This window comes from Eurytemora carolleeae, unplaced genomic scaffold (genome assembly GCF_000591075.1).
Source record: "Eurytemora carolleeae unplaced genomic scaffold, Eaff_2.0 scaffold290, whole genome shotgun sequence".
Taxonomy (NCBI): domain Eukaryota; kingdom Metazoa; phylum Arthropoda; class Copepoda; order Calanoida; family Temoridae; genus Eurytemora; species Eurytemora carolleeae.
The window spans coordinates 260,686-278,886 of record NW_019396180.1 but is presented as its reverse complement, the minus strand read 5'-3'; the positions used below and the strand labels follow the sequence as shown (position 1 = coordinate 278,886).

The following is an 18,201-nucleotide window of genomic DNA, read 5'->3' as shown; positions in this document are numbered from 1 at the left end:
GATTTATTTTTTTGTACTTTTGTACTGTTAAAAAATTCTCTTATGGCCTACCCTTGCCCTAGATAAAGAATAACAAGTATATATATATACATATATAGTATTATAATATTTTGAATTCGCGCTTATGCTGTCTAACTCTTCTTGGCAAAGATTATTTTTGATACCTCAATATTTTTCAGACAAACTGTAGTGTACTTCTATGCAAAGCTAAAGCAAATATATTTTTGAAAATATAAATATATGTATATAAATATGTATATAGGTTAAGGTTTCGACATAAGATTTATGTTTGAATATTGCAACAGGAAAATATTGAGAAGGACGAAATATTGAATATCTTGGAGCTAAACTAAACTCAATTCAATCTTGTTAAGGGTTCACCTCTATACAAGGGTTTGCAATATATCTTCAAATATGTGCTAGACACTATAACACGAATGACAGGGGGGGTGAATTCAATATANGTTCAGGTTGATAAGTTTATTGTTTATGTTGATAAGCTTATTTTTCAGGTTGATAAGTTAAATGTTTAGGTTGATAAGTTTATTGTTTATGTTGATAAGTTTATTGTTTATGTTGATAAGTTTATTTTTTATGTTGATAAGTTTATTGTTTATGTTGATAAGCTTATTGTTCAGGTTGATAAGGTTATTGTTTATGTTGATAAGTTTATTGTTTATGTTGATAAGTTTATTGTTCAGATTGATAAGTTTATTTATTTATGTTGATAAGTTTATTGTTCAGGTTGATAAGTTTATTGTTCAGGTTGATAAGTTTATTGTCCAGGTTGATAAGTTTATTGTTCAGGCTGATAAGTTTATTGTTTATGTTGATAAGTTTATTGTTTATGTTGATAAGTTTATTGTTTAGGTTGATAAGTTTATTGTTCAGGTTGATGAGGTTGATGGGTTTGTATTGGTCCGAGCAATGGCTGCTGAGGTTCAGATCATGATGCAGCACAAGATTGATGCTATCAAGAGGATTATGGAGTTAGCTGAAAATATTGCCCTGGATCATAAATATGACAAGGTAACCAAAACTGCTTGATCGTTTTAAACAAATCTTAAAGTTTCTACATGTTTCTACATGCATTTTTCAAGGGCTTTTCAAAAATATAGTTTTTATATCTGTGGTTTTAGTCACAAAAAAAGTTATGGCCTATTTTGTATTTTTTTTCACAAACCGGACTTTTTTTCCGCCCTTTACCCTAACCTATAAATTTAAAAAAATAATTTACTAAAAAAAACCTTTAAATTTCTTTTCATTGAAAGACACAGAATTTCACCGTGATAGTGTCAAAAATGAGAGTGCTAGGACAAAAAAAGAACACCGGGGGGTGCCAAACCCCCCCCCCCCCCAGCCTGTTTAGGGTTAAGAATTGGAATTGTTTAATTTAGGAACGTGGAGCCCGACTAGCAGAAGGAAGATATCATTATGTGAATGCTAAGAAGCTTAATGTTCTCCCAGAAGGAGATGCCGGAGGCTCTGGGGAATTCGATAGGTAATTTTAGGATATGTAATTTAAAGATAGGTAATTTTAGGATAGGTAATTTCAGGATAGGTAATTTTAGAATAGGTAATTTTAGGATTGGTAATTTTAGGATAGGTAATTTTAGGATAGGTAATTTCAGAATAGGTAATTTTAAGATAGGTAATTTTAGAATAGGTAAATTCAGGATAGGTAATTTTAGGATCGGTAATTTTAGGATAGGTAATTTTAGGAAAGGTAATTTCAAGATAGGTAATTTTAGGATTAGAAATTTCAGGATAGGTAATTTCAGGATAGGAAATTCCAGGATAGGTAATTTCAGAATAGGTAATTTTAGGATAGGTAATTTCAGGATAGGTAATTTCAGGATAGGTAATTTCAGGATAGGTAATTTCAAGATAGGCAATTTCAGGATAAGTAATTTCAGGATAGGTAATTTCAGAATAGGTAATTTTAGGATAGGTAATTTCAGGATAGGTAATTTCAGATAGGTAATTTCAGAATAGGTAATTTTAGGATAGGTAATTTCAGGATAGGTAATTTCAGAATAGGTAATTTTAGGATAGGTAATTTTAGGATAGGTAATTTTAGGATAGGTAATTTTAGGATTAGGTAATTTTAGGATAGGTAATTTTAGGATAATATGGCATGGATCTTAAGTTCTTGTGGATCGCCTTTAGAACTAGCAACAAATTATGATCATCTATAAATAGGGTGCGATGTTATGTTGGTTTGGATCTAATGATTACTATAAAACGTTTTTTTCAGGTATTTGTCTCAGTACAGATCCCCGGAGGATGAATACTATGCTCCAGGATACTCTCGTCTCAACCTAAATGCAAACCCACATTTCTCCGGTATCCCCGTTAATACATCCCGGAGCTCTGTCCACGTCCCAACCAACGTGTTTGACGGTGAACCGAAGGTGATCAATGCTATAGACTGGAGTAAGAAGCTGGACGATACGTTTAGGGATAACTATGAGAGAGATCCGTCCCTCTCCTGGCAATATTTTGGATCCAGCACTGGGTTTCTCCGACAGTATCCAGCAATCAAATGGTTGACCTATGAGGACGACCCAGATATGTATGATGCAAGGATGAGAGATTGGTATATCAAATCAGCAGCAAGCTCCAAAGATTTAGTTATTCTTCTCGACACATCAGGATCCATGACAGGACTTAGGAAGGAGATTGCAAAGCATGTTGTTCTCAATATCATGGAGACCCTCGGAGAAGATGATTTCCTAACGATTCTAACCTTCTCCGACGAGACCCGTCCTCTAGTTCCCTGCTTTACAGATGCTGACGGAGAACCAGAGCTGGTTCAAGCAACTACAGAGAATATTGCGGAGTTTACGGAAGCTGTGAATAATATTGAAACCGAGGAGATTGCAAACTTTACAGCTGCACTCACCAGTGCTTTCTCCTTACTGGAGAAATACAGGTAAAACTCTAACCGGGATATTATTATTATACTTACAGATAAAATCTAGATGCGGTCTCCGACTTTAAGAATATTAGTATTTCATTCATTTTAGCCGAGATAAAAGTTTTAATGATTTTGTTCGAATTAGTAAAGCATGTAAATCCAAAAATAATAAGCTTAAAATCAAATCAAAGTTCGTAATCCGAATTTGCATGTTTCAGATTGAGTTTATAAAATTTCTTACCTTGTGAATATTTCAGTTTAATTAGAAAAATCCGAATTTCTATTCCGGAAATATTTTCAGTTATAAGTCCAAAATACATTAGTTAATTCCAGGACTATTTGAGAAAGTTAAATCTGGACAAATATTCATATTTCAAATTGAATCCTAATTTATTTGAATTTAAGAATTGATTCTGTGAATATTTCAGTTTGAAGTCGCGATCTGGAAAGCTTGGAGCAAACTGCAACCGAGCAATTATGTTGGTGACAGACGGAGTTCCATACAAGTTCCAAACTATATTCCAGGTACACCATACAACACTGCAGATTAAGACAAATACGCATCAATTTTCAAGACCAGGTCGACTTTGAACCGTCGCAACGCCTTTTTGATTTTCCAAACTTACTCGCTTATACTTTTTCTTATATCCCTAGAGCGTTCTCATTAACCACCCTCCCTGTCACAACAAGATGGCTTCTATTAAGGGTTATATCAACGTATTTTTAAGTGATCGCCATTTAAATAGTTAAGTATTTATTTTCAAACAGAAAATGTACTATGACGAGAGCAGACTTAACGATCTTGTTACTTTCCAGATTCACAACGTTACTCTTAAAACTCGAGAAAGATGGAGATATTCTTGTTTTCATTTCTTTAAAGGTTTATTGGAGAGACAAGGGAGGAAATTGTTAGAATTGATCTTTTCTAGGATTGAATAATGACAATATCTTTCTCATTGTTACTCAGATCAAGGTTCCAAGATTAAAGCTGTAAATTGGACGCGTAAAAGTACGGCATCAGTCCCTTTAATTTCATACTTGATAAGACAAAGCCTTCTAGGGGACCGTTTTAAATCTGACATTGCAATCTTGCATGGAGGTTTCAAATTATGCTAATAGTCCCTGTTTTCCTGTTATTTGTCATGTGAAAAATTTTTCATAGCTTTCCTAATGTATTAAAACAGATTAAAAACCAGTAATGCATTTACCTACTTACAGCCTGCAAATATATCAGACATATATTCAAAGCAAATTCTAAAAATTAAAAGAAGTTATTCTCGTAAATTGCAGATTCTGTCTTAAAATTATTTAAATGATGAAGAAAATGGCCGTTTTAACAAGTAAAAATTATTTTGTTATAAATATTCGCGTTTTTTAACAACTGATCACTCTTCTAACTTCCACTTTTTGCAAACTAATGTCGTGGGTCTTTGATATCTGAAATTATGATCATTAAGCCAAAGGTTTAAACCTTCAGGGCGTACACAGGTATTTGTCCAGGGGAAAGCTCAGCACCCAGTGCGGCCCAAAAAGAAACTGGAAACCAAAGATTTCACTGATTCATTGTGTACGGTTCAAATTGAAGAAAGGTTTTAGATAATTCAAGTTTGATGCAAGTAATAATTTTAATTTACTATTCTGTTTAGGAGTTTAATGAGCCTGAGAAGAAGGTTCGAATGTTCACGTACCTGATAGGACGAGAGATCTCTGATCTCGAAGCTGCTAAATGGATGGCCTGCACCAACAAGGGATATTTTACTCATGTAACAACACTGGCTGAAGTCAAGGAACAGGTGAGAAACATGCTCAGGGATAAAAACAACATTTTTCATATCAAATATTTTAATAGACAGTGTTTCCCACTGAACATGAAAATTTAAAGGTTTTTTAGTTTGGACATATTGAAACTGTTTACAAAAACATGATTTTTAAAAGTATTTTAACTCTTCATTAAAACTTTATTTATAATCAAAATTATCTGGTTGGTCTTTAAAATGGAATTTAACAAAAAATAATTTTTAGAAACAATGATATTACAAATGTCTTACTTGAATCTTTTTTCTTGTCTGTTTATGAAATAATCATTTTCTTCTATAATTGTAAAAGGAACTAACTATCATTTTTAATTTTGGGTTCTTTAAAACCTTTGGCATTTAAAACTTTGACTATTTGATCCAACAAAATTCATATATAAAGAAGCAAAGATAAACTGATTAGAAAATTTAAGTACCAATCCAGCAATCAGTTTTTTTCAAGTTTTCAAAAATAGATGTTTTCTCCAGGTACTGAAGTATATTCCTGTAATGTTTCAAGATAGATATTTTCTCCGGGTTCTGAAGTATATCCCAGTAATGTTTCTAAAAAAGATATTTTCTCCAGGTTCTGAAGTATATCCCTGTAATGTTTCTAAGATATATTTTCTCCAGGTTCTGAAGTATATCCCTGTAATGTTTCTAAGAAAGATATTTTCTCCAGGTTCTGAAGTATATCCCTGTAATGTTTCTAAGATAGATATTTTCTCCAGGTTCTGAAGTATATTCCTGTAATGTTTCTAAAGATAGATATTTTCTCCAGGTTCTGAAGTCCCTGATATCCCTGTAATGTTTCTAAGAAAGATATTTTCTCCAGGTTCTGAAGTATATTCCTGTAATGTTTCAAGATAGATATTTTCTCCAGTTTCTGAAGTATATCCTAGTAATGTTTCTAAGATATATTTTCTCCAGGTTCTGAAGTATATCCCTGTAATGTTTCTACGATATATTTTCTCCAGGTTCTGAAGTATATTCCTGTAATGTTTCTAAGATAGATATTTTCTCCAGGTTCTGAAGTATATCCCTTTAATGTTTCTAAGAAAGATATTTTCTCCAGGTTCTGAAGAATATCCATGTAATGTTTCTAAGATATATTTTCTCCAGGTTCTGAAGTATATTCCTGTAATGGCCAGACCCCTGGTTCTTCTCAGGGAGCAACATCCAGTACGCTGGACAGGAGTTTATGCGGATATTGAGGTCTAATAGATAAAATAAAAAATTTTAAGGTTAAAAAATAAATTTGAAAAAAAAATAATAACAAAAATAAATAATTCTAAAAAATTGGATAAGAAAATAGTATAAAATTTGTAACAAACAGGTGCCTAATGGTAGAAGTTTGTGGGTAATAGGTTTACAAAAACCTACTAGTAGGAGACATATTCACGTAAGATGGTTTGAACCTAACTTTGAACTAACAGAACTGGTTTTCATTTTCCTAACACTTAATATTTGAATTGTTTTACTAATATTACTAACCCCCTGATATCCTAATTAGGATCCTAAAACCTCCCGTTGGCTCTGGAATATCAGAGAACGGGCTCGACAGAAGAGAAGGACGGAGAACTATCGGAAGATTATTGCTATGCAACGAGATAAAGATCTACAACCTACGGAGGAAGGAGAATCAGGCCAGCAGATTGCAGCTCTGGAGAAACTAACCCGTCTGCATGATAAGAAACAGATGGAAAACTTTCTGACGTATGGGAAATGGGATCTGAAGGACGCAGATATAGAGAAACTTAATAAAGAGGAAGAGAGGAAAGAACGGGTAGGATATTTTATTCGCACATTAATCTCATTTTTTAATATTCATCTTCAATATTAAAATTGAAAGAATCATAAAATCGAGTGACAGGGTATATGATATATATAGATTACAGGCAGATTTTAGGTAACCAGTTATTATAGAGTAACTAGTGTTCACAAGGTTACCAGATTTATTAAGGTATATAGTGATCACAAGGTATCCAGTGATCACAAGGTATCCAGTGTTCACAAGGTATCCAGGGTTCAAAAGGTTACCAGACATCATAAGGTGACCAGTGATCACAAGGCGACCAGTGATCACAAGGTGACCAATGATCACAAGGTATCCAGTGATCGCAAGGTTACCAGTGATCACAAGGTAGCCAGTGATCACAAGGTGACCAATGATCACAAGGTAGCCAGTGATCACAAGGTAGCCAGTGATCACAAGGTGGCCAGTGATCACAAGGTGGCCAGTGATCACAAGGTAGCCAGTGATCACAAGGTATCCTGTGATCACAAAATGGCCAGTGATCACAAGCAACTATGGAAATCAAAAGGATATGATAAGAATAATTACTTAATTTTAAATGTAAAATCTACTTATTTCAAAAATGACCATTGACTTTTTGCAAAGTTAGCTCCAAGAGGCTGCAAAGGTTCACAGGGCGCTATTGTGCTGGGTGCATTGTTTGAAGCAATGTTTTCTTCAAGATCCAATGTTTAAACAAGAATAACAGTCCGTTTAAATCCTGTAAAATTAAGCGTAATAATCGGACTTTTGTTCATCCCGTTTAGATTATCCAGGAGATTAAATGCAAATCAAACTTTATTCAATATAACCCTTTCTCTGATATTTCAGGGGCTGTTATAAACTTTTTAATCTAGAAAGCTGCATACAGGGGCGTTTACAGAAGGGGTGGGGGGTGGGGGTGGGGCTTAAATTTCTTTTATCTTTATCAGTTTATTATGTATCATCCTTTTCTCTATTATCATTGCTTTCATATCATCTCATTCTTTTTTTATAATCTCATTGGTTTCATCTCATTCTTTCTTCCAATATCATTAGTTTCCTGTCATCTAATCCTCTCCTGAATCGACATTGGTTTCCTATCATCTCATTTTCTTCTCTAATATCATGGGTTTCCTATCATCTCGTCTTCTTCTCTAATATAATTGGTTTCCTATCATCTCATCCATTTCTCGAATATCATTGGTTTCCTATCATCTCATCCTTTTCTCTAATATCATTGGTTTCCTATCATCTCATCCTTTTCTTTAATATCATTGATTTCCTATCATCTCATCCTATTCTCTAGTATAATTGGTTTCCTATCATCTCATCCTTTTCTTTAATATCATTGGTTTCCTATCATCTCATCCTATTCTCTAAGATCATTGGTTTCTTTTCATGGTAAACTTAATGAAAAGGATTAATAATATCAAAAATAGTGACGCAAAACTGTACACTTTCAAGTTTTTTTTGTGTAAAAAGGTTATAGTAATAAAACAATGACGACATATTTCATTTCCAGCTGGTTCGTGAGATAATAGATGCTAAGGTGGAAAAATGGTCAATTCCTCCCAAACAGTTATCTCTCGCGTTCCGCGTAAGTTTTTCTTTGGTTCGGATTCCTCCTGCATGGGTTACAGCATCTCCATGGTTTACAGCATGTTTCTATGTTTTATGTTTAAAGGGAAATTTATGTATTAAATGTTTATTTCTATGATATTTTTTTAAAGATCAAATTAAAAGTTGAGGTCCAGTCAGATGACTTATGGATCGACGCATGTTTTTAATTTTCTATTTCTCCTCAATCTTATGTTTATTATTTGGTAGTATAGTTTAGGAAAGAAGAATTGTACATATATATATATAAACTAAATGTTTATCAGCTGATGAATGTACGACGGATAGAAGATCTATCTAAACTGTTGAGTACAGGCGGACCAGCTCATGTACTGCAGAACAGGGAGAAGAGTCATATACCTCGTGTTCGACTGCTACATCTGATTAAACGATTGGTCTGAACCCGGAGCACTCTAATCCTGTAGATTAATTGCTTCAGTTCCATCAGCTTATACTTTATGCTACTGTGACAGTGAGACCCATAAAACTGTGGACTATAGGAAGAGAATTTTCAGCATCTCTTGTATATTTTGATGTTATTTTTAAGCAAATTGTTTTACCAGTAGCCATGAAATTAAACTTATGAAATGAAATGGGTTGTTGTGTGCATTACACAATTTATAATCATAATTTTAGTCCTTTGTCTTCTTTCTATTCCACAATTTTATGGTTCCTACTGTATATAAATACAATTTAATTCACATAACAACTAGATATTGGACTTTATGCAGATAAAACTGAGTTTAAGTTCAAACACTTCAGTGCTTGAGGAATTATAACTGTACGTAAGTGGACTAGATAATGTACCTATTTAAAAAAAACTATAATTTATTAATAAAGGAATTGAGTCTTTGACACAAACTTTACTTGTCTTATTCCTATATCATTGCAACTTGATGGTGTAATCCTTTGATATTTCAAATTTGAATTCAAAGTTTGAAACATCTAAGGTCCTACGACATTGGGTTGTAAAGATATAGGAATTAGAAAATCAGAGTTTGTGGTAAAAAAGACTCAATTTCTTTGAAACCTGAGCTTAAGTTTAAACTAGCTGCATAAACTCCTAACTCTGAATTCAATGACGTCTTTGAAAAATTCTAAGTTGAAAATTGAAATTTAATCCTAAACCTCCACAAGCTCTAATGATACTTATCATGGAAGACCTATAATTGTATATGATTAATGTTCGATAAGAACCTTGTTTTGCAAATCAATTTCAAATTTTAAAATTCTACAGATCAGCTCAATCTAGGTTAATTGTTATCAGCTTTTTAAAATATGGTCTACCTTTTAGGAATTGCCGGAGATATTGGATTAAGATCTGAATTTGAAAGTACAAAAAAAAATCTTAAACTACTACTTAGAAATCATAAAACTTATCACCATTCCAATTAAAAAAATTTAATCAAAGACGATGTTAATTCTCCAAATACTTCTCATATTTATTGGGAGACCCAATCAAAACTATCCCCCCAACCCCTCTTAACCATTTCTTTCCATAACACTCCATGGAAATCTGAATTTTCTAAGCATCATGCCATCATGCAGATTAAGTAGAAGCTTTATGCACCAACGGCTTGGTATATCCACGATATATTTAAATAAATCTATGTCGAGTTATTCTTTAAATTATCAAAATACAGAAATTGGTTAAAAATAACAATGTATAAATTGTTTAACTCAACTGCACTCCGGAATTGCACAAAAAAGTGCATTTTCCACTCTACAGATTTTGGCGAGAAGTGGTTTGTTCAACAAACTTTTCTATTTTTGCAAATAAAATTTTTTTAATTAATCAATCTTAAAACAAAATATAAAAAAGGAGGAGAAGAAGTCAGCAGGCCAAAAATCTCTTTTTTTCATGTGTCGAAAGATAAATTTCAGTTTTTCCCGCATCAATGTATTTTGTGCTAATTTTTGGTTTGTTTCAATTTTTGCATGAACTATTTTTAATCGCATGATATTGCATATTTTTAACATCACTAATTTAAAATGACTGATGTTTGAAAGATAAATGAAAGATAAACACAGCTGTATTCTAAAAGAAATTTACTTAAACATAGTTTAACTATTTCTGTGTTTATTTTCCAAATACTTTTTTAAAAAATCTCACTCAAGATTAAAAAGTACAAAGGAAATTAGCCTTTGCCACAAACTCAAGTTTTCTAATCCCTGTATCTTTAGAACCTGATGATGTAAACCATAGATAATTCAAACTTAGATTAGGATTCATAGTTTGAAATACATACTCTCAACCTACTACAAAGATGTAGGGATTATAGAATCGGAATATCAGAGTTTGAGAAAAAGACTAAATTCCTTTTAAATGTTTAAAAAAATCACTCAAGATTAAAAATAAATGTTTAAGAATTTTGGCAAAAAATTTGTTTCTTATTTTTTTTCTATTTCAGGAGGCGCAGGGTAAAGATGGATCCTTTAAAGGATACAAACTAATGACCTCAGTGTCAATACCAGTCTATAATAAGAAAAACCATACGGTAAGCTATTTTTTGATCAATTTTTATACCCCCTTGGCCTTTATACTTTCTCAAAAATGTCCCTTTTAGCCCCTCTTGCCAAATAAACAGAATAAAGTAAAAATTTAGACATGTAAAAAAACATTTTAAAGAATAAAATTTTAAACCATTGAACCATCAATAGTGTAACTAAATCTATACTTTAGACTGTTTATTTGATCGATGGATTGATTGATTGATTGGTTGATTAATTGATACGATTACTTATAACTTTAGGATTTTAGTTGACGGTATTATTGATGATAATGTTGAGAATATTGATGATTTTGAATATTTTAAACCCAACTCTCTCTCTCTTTAAGTTGTTCTCTCAAGATCAGTTTTAAACATTTTAAAAGTTTTTTCTTGACAAAAAAAAACAATATTTTTCTCTCTTTGTATGTTGCACATCTTGCACCTGAATATTTGTTCTCCAGCACGAGCATAACGAAATTATGACGAAATTTCAGCTTTATTTCTTTCTTAATCCCCGTGAGAGCGGGGACACTTTGTTGGAATATAAATTCAGAGGAACAGATAAGTTTAAACAATTCAATAATCTCCTGTATATATATATTTATATAAATGCTGATGATAGAAGAATAAAGAGACTGATCTCAGATTTATATTTGGTTTAGACTCTGGAGGTTCTCGGACTAAAACCAAATGAAATTTCCAATCCGTTCGGAAAGGTTCGACATTTAAACCCTTTGAGCTGTGTCGGCAGGTTTTCTGCATTCTCCCTTCCGTCTGTACAGAGTAATAGCAAATATAAACTGTACAGTGTACTGTGTACTGGTTCATTGAAATTGTACATTTTAGATTAAAAGGTTCTTCAAAGATGTTCATGCATTATTTACCTACTAAAATATGTACTCAAGTACATAAATAACGAACTTTGTACACAGTGCAGTTGCCTTGCTCTGTACAGTTTTGGGGTTTTTATCCTTTCTGTTTGTACATATGTATATCGGGAATGCTAAATGGGGTATTTGGCGAATGTTTAGTAACTTGTATAGTGTAAATATTTTTGGAAAAATTGTAAATATCACGATTGTTCATTATTTAAATCCGCACTGCAGATTTTTCCTTGCCGACAAAATCAAGTGTCTCCCAGATTATTCAAGATTAACCGCAGTTCAGCGTATAGTCCGGATATAGTTTGGGAAACCCTTATGCTCCGAGTCCTACCCGGAGATATTTGGTTTCATCGAACCCTTGGCAACCCCATACTTTTCCTTTTTGTAATCTTAATCTCCTGATCCTTACGTTAACCTGTGTTTCACTTCTCCCTCTTCTTCTACTAAATATTTCAATTATGAATGTATCCGTAATTCTAACACTATTTTATTTGTTTGTTTGTGTACTGCATTTGCATTGTTTGCATTGATTAATTCATTTTTTTGATGTTTCCGCACACTCTATAATAAATATGCACAACATATGTTTTTTTTTTGTAAAACCTGAGCCTCTATCTGGTTTGAAAATAAAATTGTTCCTTGACCTAAAACAGTTTAGGCCAGATACGGTCTTTCATATGAATAAAACCCCCTTTACTAGCTGTCTTATATCTTCTTTTTCAAATAGGGTTGGTCTTAAAAAGTTATTTGACTTTTTAAATTCTTCTAGGATAAAAACAAATTATAAATTCTGTTATTTTAATCTTTAAGGAACATTTTTTTTAGTGAAGTGTTAAGTCACTCAAAAACATCTGAAAACTATTATTAACCAATCCTGATCCTAGATTGTGAAGTTGCCATTACCAAATGATTACAGTAAACTTGATAACATCCTTTTTAACAAACCTGAACCTAAACCTGAACTAGTTGAGGTAAACCTTGTATTGTGCACACCCTCGCCCAGAGGCTGCACACACGTGCCGTACTGTACACCAGTAGGAGAGCTTGGTAACTGGATTCGACGCAGTTTTCCCGCGTTTCTCTCACAGATATACAAGATAGATATAGACAAGTTTTCACGCGTTTCTTTCACAGATATACAAGATAGACATAGACAAGTTTTCACGCGTTTCTTTCACAGATATACAAGATAGACATAGACAAGTTTTCCCGCATTTCTTTCACAGATATACAAGATAGATATAGACAAGTTTTCCCGCGTTTCTCTCAAAGATATACAAGATAGATATAGACAAGTTTTCACTTAAAGGGAGTGTCACGGTAAATTGTAATGACCCTGCAATTAAAGCTTGTCCGATTCACAAGGATATTCTTAAAACATTTATCTGATTATTATTGTGGAGAATATCGCCGTCTTTTATCTCGAAAAGTTCTTTTTTCAAAGTTAAAAACATGGACATCTCATTTTGCGGGTACTGTTGTGTAACGGACATGCCATAATGACACTTTAGTTACCTCTTCAGTTCCTGGTACAAAAAAAAAACTTCGTCAAGACGCCAAAGGGAAGAAAAAAAGCTTAACTACATTTTGTTTTTTTTAAAGTCATTAAATGTAAAAAGGCCTTCAGTATTAAACAATGTTTTTTCTTCAATATTCCATCTAGAAGTCTAATAATTTAAAAAAAATCAATTTATTGGTTTTTTTCTACAATATTTATAATTTTTTTATCGAAGTTTCAGGATAAATTAAATCTGGTTTGATTAGTTTTAGAAAGGATGGCTTTGATTTGATTTTGGTGCAGACTAATCTAGACTAATAGAGTGAGCAATAGCAATAGCAATAGCTCATTCAGAACGAAGGAAGGGAGGGGGAGAAAAGGGGGGGGAAGAGAGAGGGGGTTAAGATTTATTTCTCTATTGTAAATAGAAGTTAACCCGATGGTTTCTAGATTCCTCCGATATTGCAACTAGACTGAGAATGGATATTCTGAACCCTGGCCCCTATATCTGAACATATTGTAAATATTTTGTACAAAGATTATATTCCCCTTTGCATCTAACATATAGTTTTATCCAACCACAGTGCAAACAACATTTACAAACTCAAATCTTTAAAAATAACAATTTCAAAATTATATCTTTTTTGTATTTGTTTGCACTGTTATGAATTTAGTGTAAAGGGTCTAACTCTTATATTTTCCCGGCCTATAGAACTATACTGAGAGTATACGAGTGTCGGATAAAAAGAAGGTTGATAAAGTTAAAAAGGTGACAAAACCATCCATGTAATTTTTCAAATAGAAAATTAGAAACTCTCGGTTCTTTTAGTCAGCGATGGTTTAGAATATTATTTTACTGTAGATTCTACCGATGATAGATATGTCGTCTTCGTTGGTTAACTTTTTATTTTTAGCAAGAACTGATTAGAAGATTAAATTACCTATTCTGGATGCCCCCCCTCCCCCCTTCAGACAATAGACCTAGACCCTATATAGATTTATTATTGAAACAATCTCGGCAAGAAATAATTTTTGAAAACACAGGAATCCATAGGTTTCATTCCTTCTCCTCCCTTGATAAACCTATGGATCTCCGTGGTGTGAAATTGCCCTGATTGTCCCATGAGCTTAGAAACTATCCCTCAAGCTTATAGTTATATATACATAGTCTTATAGTTATATAGTTTACTATAGTTAGATATGGGAGTATTTTCATCAATAGAAAAATAAATAGCAATGAAAATAGTCTCATTGAGTGCATTTTGGTAGATATCTGGGATTATATATCCTTTTTTATATCTAGTTTAATCTAGATATTTGGGATTATATTTCCTTGTTTATATTTAGTTTAATCTAGATATTTGGGATTATATTTCCTTGTTTATATTTAGTTTAATCTAGATATTTGGGATTATATTTCCTTGTTTATATCTAGTTTAATCTTAAACTTAATCTTCAGGTTCGCATAGCAGAATTACTCGGTGTAGCAGGGACTGATGTTCCTATTGCTCAAATAGAGAAACTGATCCCACCATATAAGGTAAATGTTGATCTGGGACCAATTATAATGAATTGGAACTGAACACCGCCGGTTCAAACTTGAATCACCGATTCAAATCCTTAATCTTTAACTTTGAATCTGTGGTTCAAATTTTAATCGGCAGTAGCCAGTTCAGAGACATAGCTCAAAATCATTAGATTCAGTCCTTGTGATCGATCAGGACCAGATTTAATGAATAGCTTAAGAAGTAGTTGAACTATTTTGACAAAGGTGAACCACTTCTCTTGTGCGCCGACTCAAATTGAAGAGTAATGGTTGAACTTAGTCTACGTAGTTCAACTACTTTCGCTACTACCAGATCAAATATGATCAAACTACAATTTTCGCACTATCTAAAGGAAACGCGTAATAAAAATAACTTTGAAAGTATTATTCACTGTTTTCAGAACAATTTGAAAAATCGATGTTTTATTTCTTAAATTATGGGGTTAAAATATTTCTTTTAAAATTGTGCGTCAAATAATCCATTTATTTAGCTTGGTGTAAACGGATATTCGTTTGCTGTGAATAACAATGGTTATATTCTCTACCATCCAGACCTGAGACCAATGGTAATATACTTATCTCTCTTGTTTATGTGTTGGGTTCATCCAAGAGTTTCAAAGATTAAGGATTTAATTGGTTTAACCCTTTCGGTCCGAGACTTTGATGCTCACACAATTGAATCGAGTCTTTGCTCCGAACTCAAATGTTCTAAACCCTGTATCTTTCCAGCCAATCTGATTTGATATTTCAAAATTAGATTATTTGATCCTTAGAATTTGAAATATCTAAGGCCTTTGGGTTGCAAAGATAGAGGGATTAGAAAATTTGAGCGTTTGGCTAATACTATTTTTTTTTAGGAATTCTTTACGAAAAAGCATTTTTAAGCTCATTTTCTCACATAATTTGCAAATCAAGGAGCTAAAGAACCATTGAAAATTATTAATTGATAAAATTAGATAAAATTTCAAATATTGTGATCTCGTCTCGAAAGGGTTAAAAGAAAGATTTCTTAATTTACATTTGCGTCAAGATTATTAATTGTTATTTGAAGAATTAAGATAAAAGTCGATTTTGTATAATATTGAATATATCGGTATTTATGTTTTCATGTTTGATTGTTAATCTATGTTCAAAGCATTTATTTATTCATAACTTTATCTTATTTTATAAAGAAATGTAATGGGTAAAGGTCAAATGGTGAATTTAATTTTATATGTGGTGTTCCCCTTACTAATATACCCAACACCCCTTTCCCCCCCGGTCAACTGGGTTTATATACTTCACTTGTCATTTTCAAATATCATCCCAGGAACTAGAAGAAAATCTGAGCTGGGAACTTTTAAATGCGATGGGACAAAGTGTCCTGACTTTAACCGAATCTTTTGAATGTATAACTTTTAAAAATTCAGTCGAAATGTTCGAAATAAACTCCCGGTAAGAAGAGAAGGATTTAAAATCGATTTAAATAATTCCCGTTCATTCAAAAGTTTTCATCTCTTTAATCTTTACCGGCCAGGTTGACTGTGAAATCAAGGTATAAGAAACACTGAACCCTAGAAAGTAGAAATCGTAAATAAAATATCAAATAACAACTAAAACTAGGGATCAAACTATTTTTCATATTTGTGTACGTGAAATGTTATTTAAAAAGCGGGCAAGTTTTGAGCCACTCAATTCCTATTACCTTGTATTTCACAAAACCAGGCGTGACTAAGCATTAGTGTCGTTTTTTCATTTTTAAAACATTTACAGAGGCTACAAAAAAGTCTAAGTAAGATGTTTGTGAAGTCTGAACAGCGTTCAGAAGTGAAAAACGAGTTCATTTTTTTCAAATTTTACTTAAACCAAAGATATAAATTTCAAAGACAGAAAACAATTTATATCGGTACCCTTGAAACTTTAATTTGATCAAAACTATGGAAGATACCTCGAAAAGTGTTTAATTCTAAAAAATTTTCAATTGCTTCTTATAAGCAAGAAATGTGCAAGTAATTTTTGCAGAGAAATCGTAAATGAATATAAACAGTTTAAAGAAACAAAAGCATACATTTATAATGCATAGTTGATCAGACAAAGGGTACCGTTAACATCAAGCATTGCCATCTTTGCACGGAGGGTCACTTGAAATTATGTTTACAGTCCCTTAAAAGTCTCTAAACCCCCCAAGAAAGCTTGATATATATATATAAACGAAGCCCTATGCTAGTCGTGAAGATCAAGATAAAAGTTTTCTTCTGCTGCCTGCCCTGTATAATATATTAATGTCCTCTGCATCCAGCAAGCATTGAATGCTCAGTGTGCCGCGTGTCATTGTGTGAATGTAAAATGTTTGCTGGGTGTAATTTATAAAGTTTGCTGTTTAGATTTCAAGATACGGAACGGTAAATATATATATATATATATAGATATACATAATAGATCTAAATATGAGCAGGGTTAGCTGATGATAACCATACTCCGCCAGCTCCGCTCTGATACTGGGGGATACTGGATCAAAATTATATAGAATAGAACAAGATAGATCAGAGTAAACAGAAAACAAAATGTTTGCAAAGACATAATCTAGAAATATAAATTTAGATTTTCAAAAAAGTCCTGGTTATTTTGATCTTCTATATATATACATACAAATTTATAGTTTATAGTTAGTATAGGTATTCAAATATCCTTTAACCTCTTAGCAACTTATTTTCAGAAGCATAATCATTAGTGGAACAATATTTTCTCAATGTTAAAAGAAAATCTAAATTTAATTGAAAAAAAAACAAATTTCCTCTTTCGTTTTCTTTGTTTATTTAAAAATGAGAAAATGTTTAAAATAAATTTTAAATTCTAATTTCTGTATTTGGTTATGCCTCTTAAATTTGTAGATTTAAACTAATCCTGGCTGGGAGCTTGTGTTGTTGTCACCTTTCCCTCAAAACAAAACAAATAAGGAACTTAACGCTCCCCCTAATTTTCTAATCTCTATATCTTTGTAACCAGAGGGAGTAAACCTTTGATATTTCAAACTTGACTATTTGACTTAACAGAATTCATGCATAGTTTACACCATCAGGTTTACACCATCAGGTTGCAAAAATATAAGAATATGAAAATTATAATTTGAGGAAAGTGTTTAGTTTCTTTCGTAGAAAAGTTTATTCCATTGTAGAACTTGATTTTATTCCGTTGTAGAACTTGATTTTAGCTGAAATTCGTACAAAGGAAAAAACGGTTAAGCAAAAATTGTTTTTTAGAAAATTTTCGCGGGTTTTCTACAAAAAAAAATAAAGCGGGTGGAGCCAAGATATATTATATGTAAATGAAGATTTTAATAACTTTTATCGATGTTAGAAAAAAGAAAGCCACCAAAAAATAAACTATTCTTCCATTTTTGAACTCGCTAAGACAGATTTTGAATATTCTGAACAATTACGTTTTTATTGCAAATACTCGATCCTCTAGGTTGTCATTATACATAGAAATAGATATAGTAGAGTAGATATTACAAAACTATAGAAAACTACTAAGGGGGAGGGGGGGGGGTGTGTACTTACTTGGAATTTTTGCAATTTTTCTTAGTGTTTTTATACATGGATACATAAAAGTGTAGAACAGGGATGTATACATATATTTAAACACTTTATATTCTACTATTCCACCCCCCCCACTAGGATTTTCATTTTTTACTA

At 32.3% G+C, this 18,201-nt stretch overlaps 1 protein-coding gene across 10 annotated transcripts in view; it reads left to right on the top strand.

The window, feature by feature from the left end:
* LOC111697378 (voltage-dependent calcium channel subunit alpha-2/delta-3) overlaps window positions 1-18,201 on the top strand; it is a 38,964-nt gene that overhangs the window by 5,471 nt on the left and 15,292 nt on the right. For 5 of the 10 annotated variants that reach the window (XM_023467365.1, XM_023467363.1, XM_023467360.1 and 2 more), the window contains exons 4-16: window positions 892-1,029; window positions 1,398-1,501; window positions 2,258-2,935; window positions 3,349-3,445; window positions 4,567-4,713; window positions 5,836-5,928; window positions 6,227-6,499; window positions 8,013-8,087; window positions 10,519-10,605; window positions 13,694-13,750; window positions 14,441-14,521; window positions 15,019-15,093; window positions 16,891-16,908. In XM_023467365.1, coding sequence (XP_023323133.1) covers window positions 892-1,029; window positions 1,398-1,501; window positions 2,258-2,935; window positions 3,349-3,445; window positions 4,567-4,713; window positions 5,836-5,928; window positions 6,227-6,499; window positions 8,013-8,087; window positions 10,519-10,605; window positions 13,694-13,750; window positions 14,441-14,521; window positions 15,019-15,093; window positions 16,891-16,908 — 1,923 coding nt within the window. Of the gene's footprint in view, window positions 1-891; window positions 1,030-1,397; window positions 1,502-2,257; window positions 2,936-3,348; window positions 3,446-4,566; window positions 4,714-5,835; window positions 5,929-6,049; window positions 6,116-6,226; window positions 6,500-8,012; window positions 8,088-10,518; window positions 10,606-11,261; window positions 11,316-13,693; window positions 13,751-14,440; window positions 14,522-15,018; window positions 15,094-16,890; window positions 16,909-18,201 lie in introns of all 10 variants that reach the window. The other 5 variants (XM_023467361.1, XM_023467366.1, XM_023467362.1 and 2 more) reach the window with 5 other exon arrangements.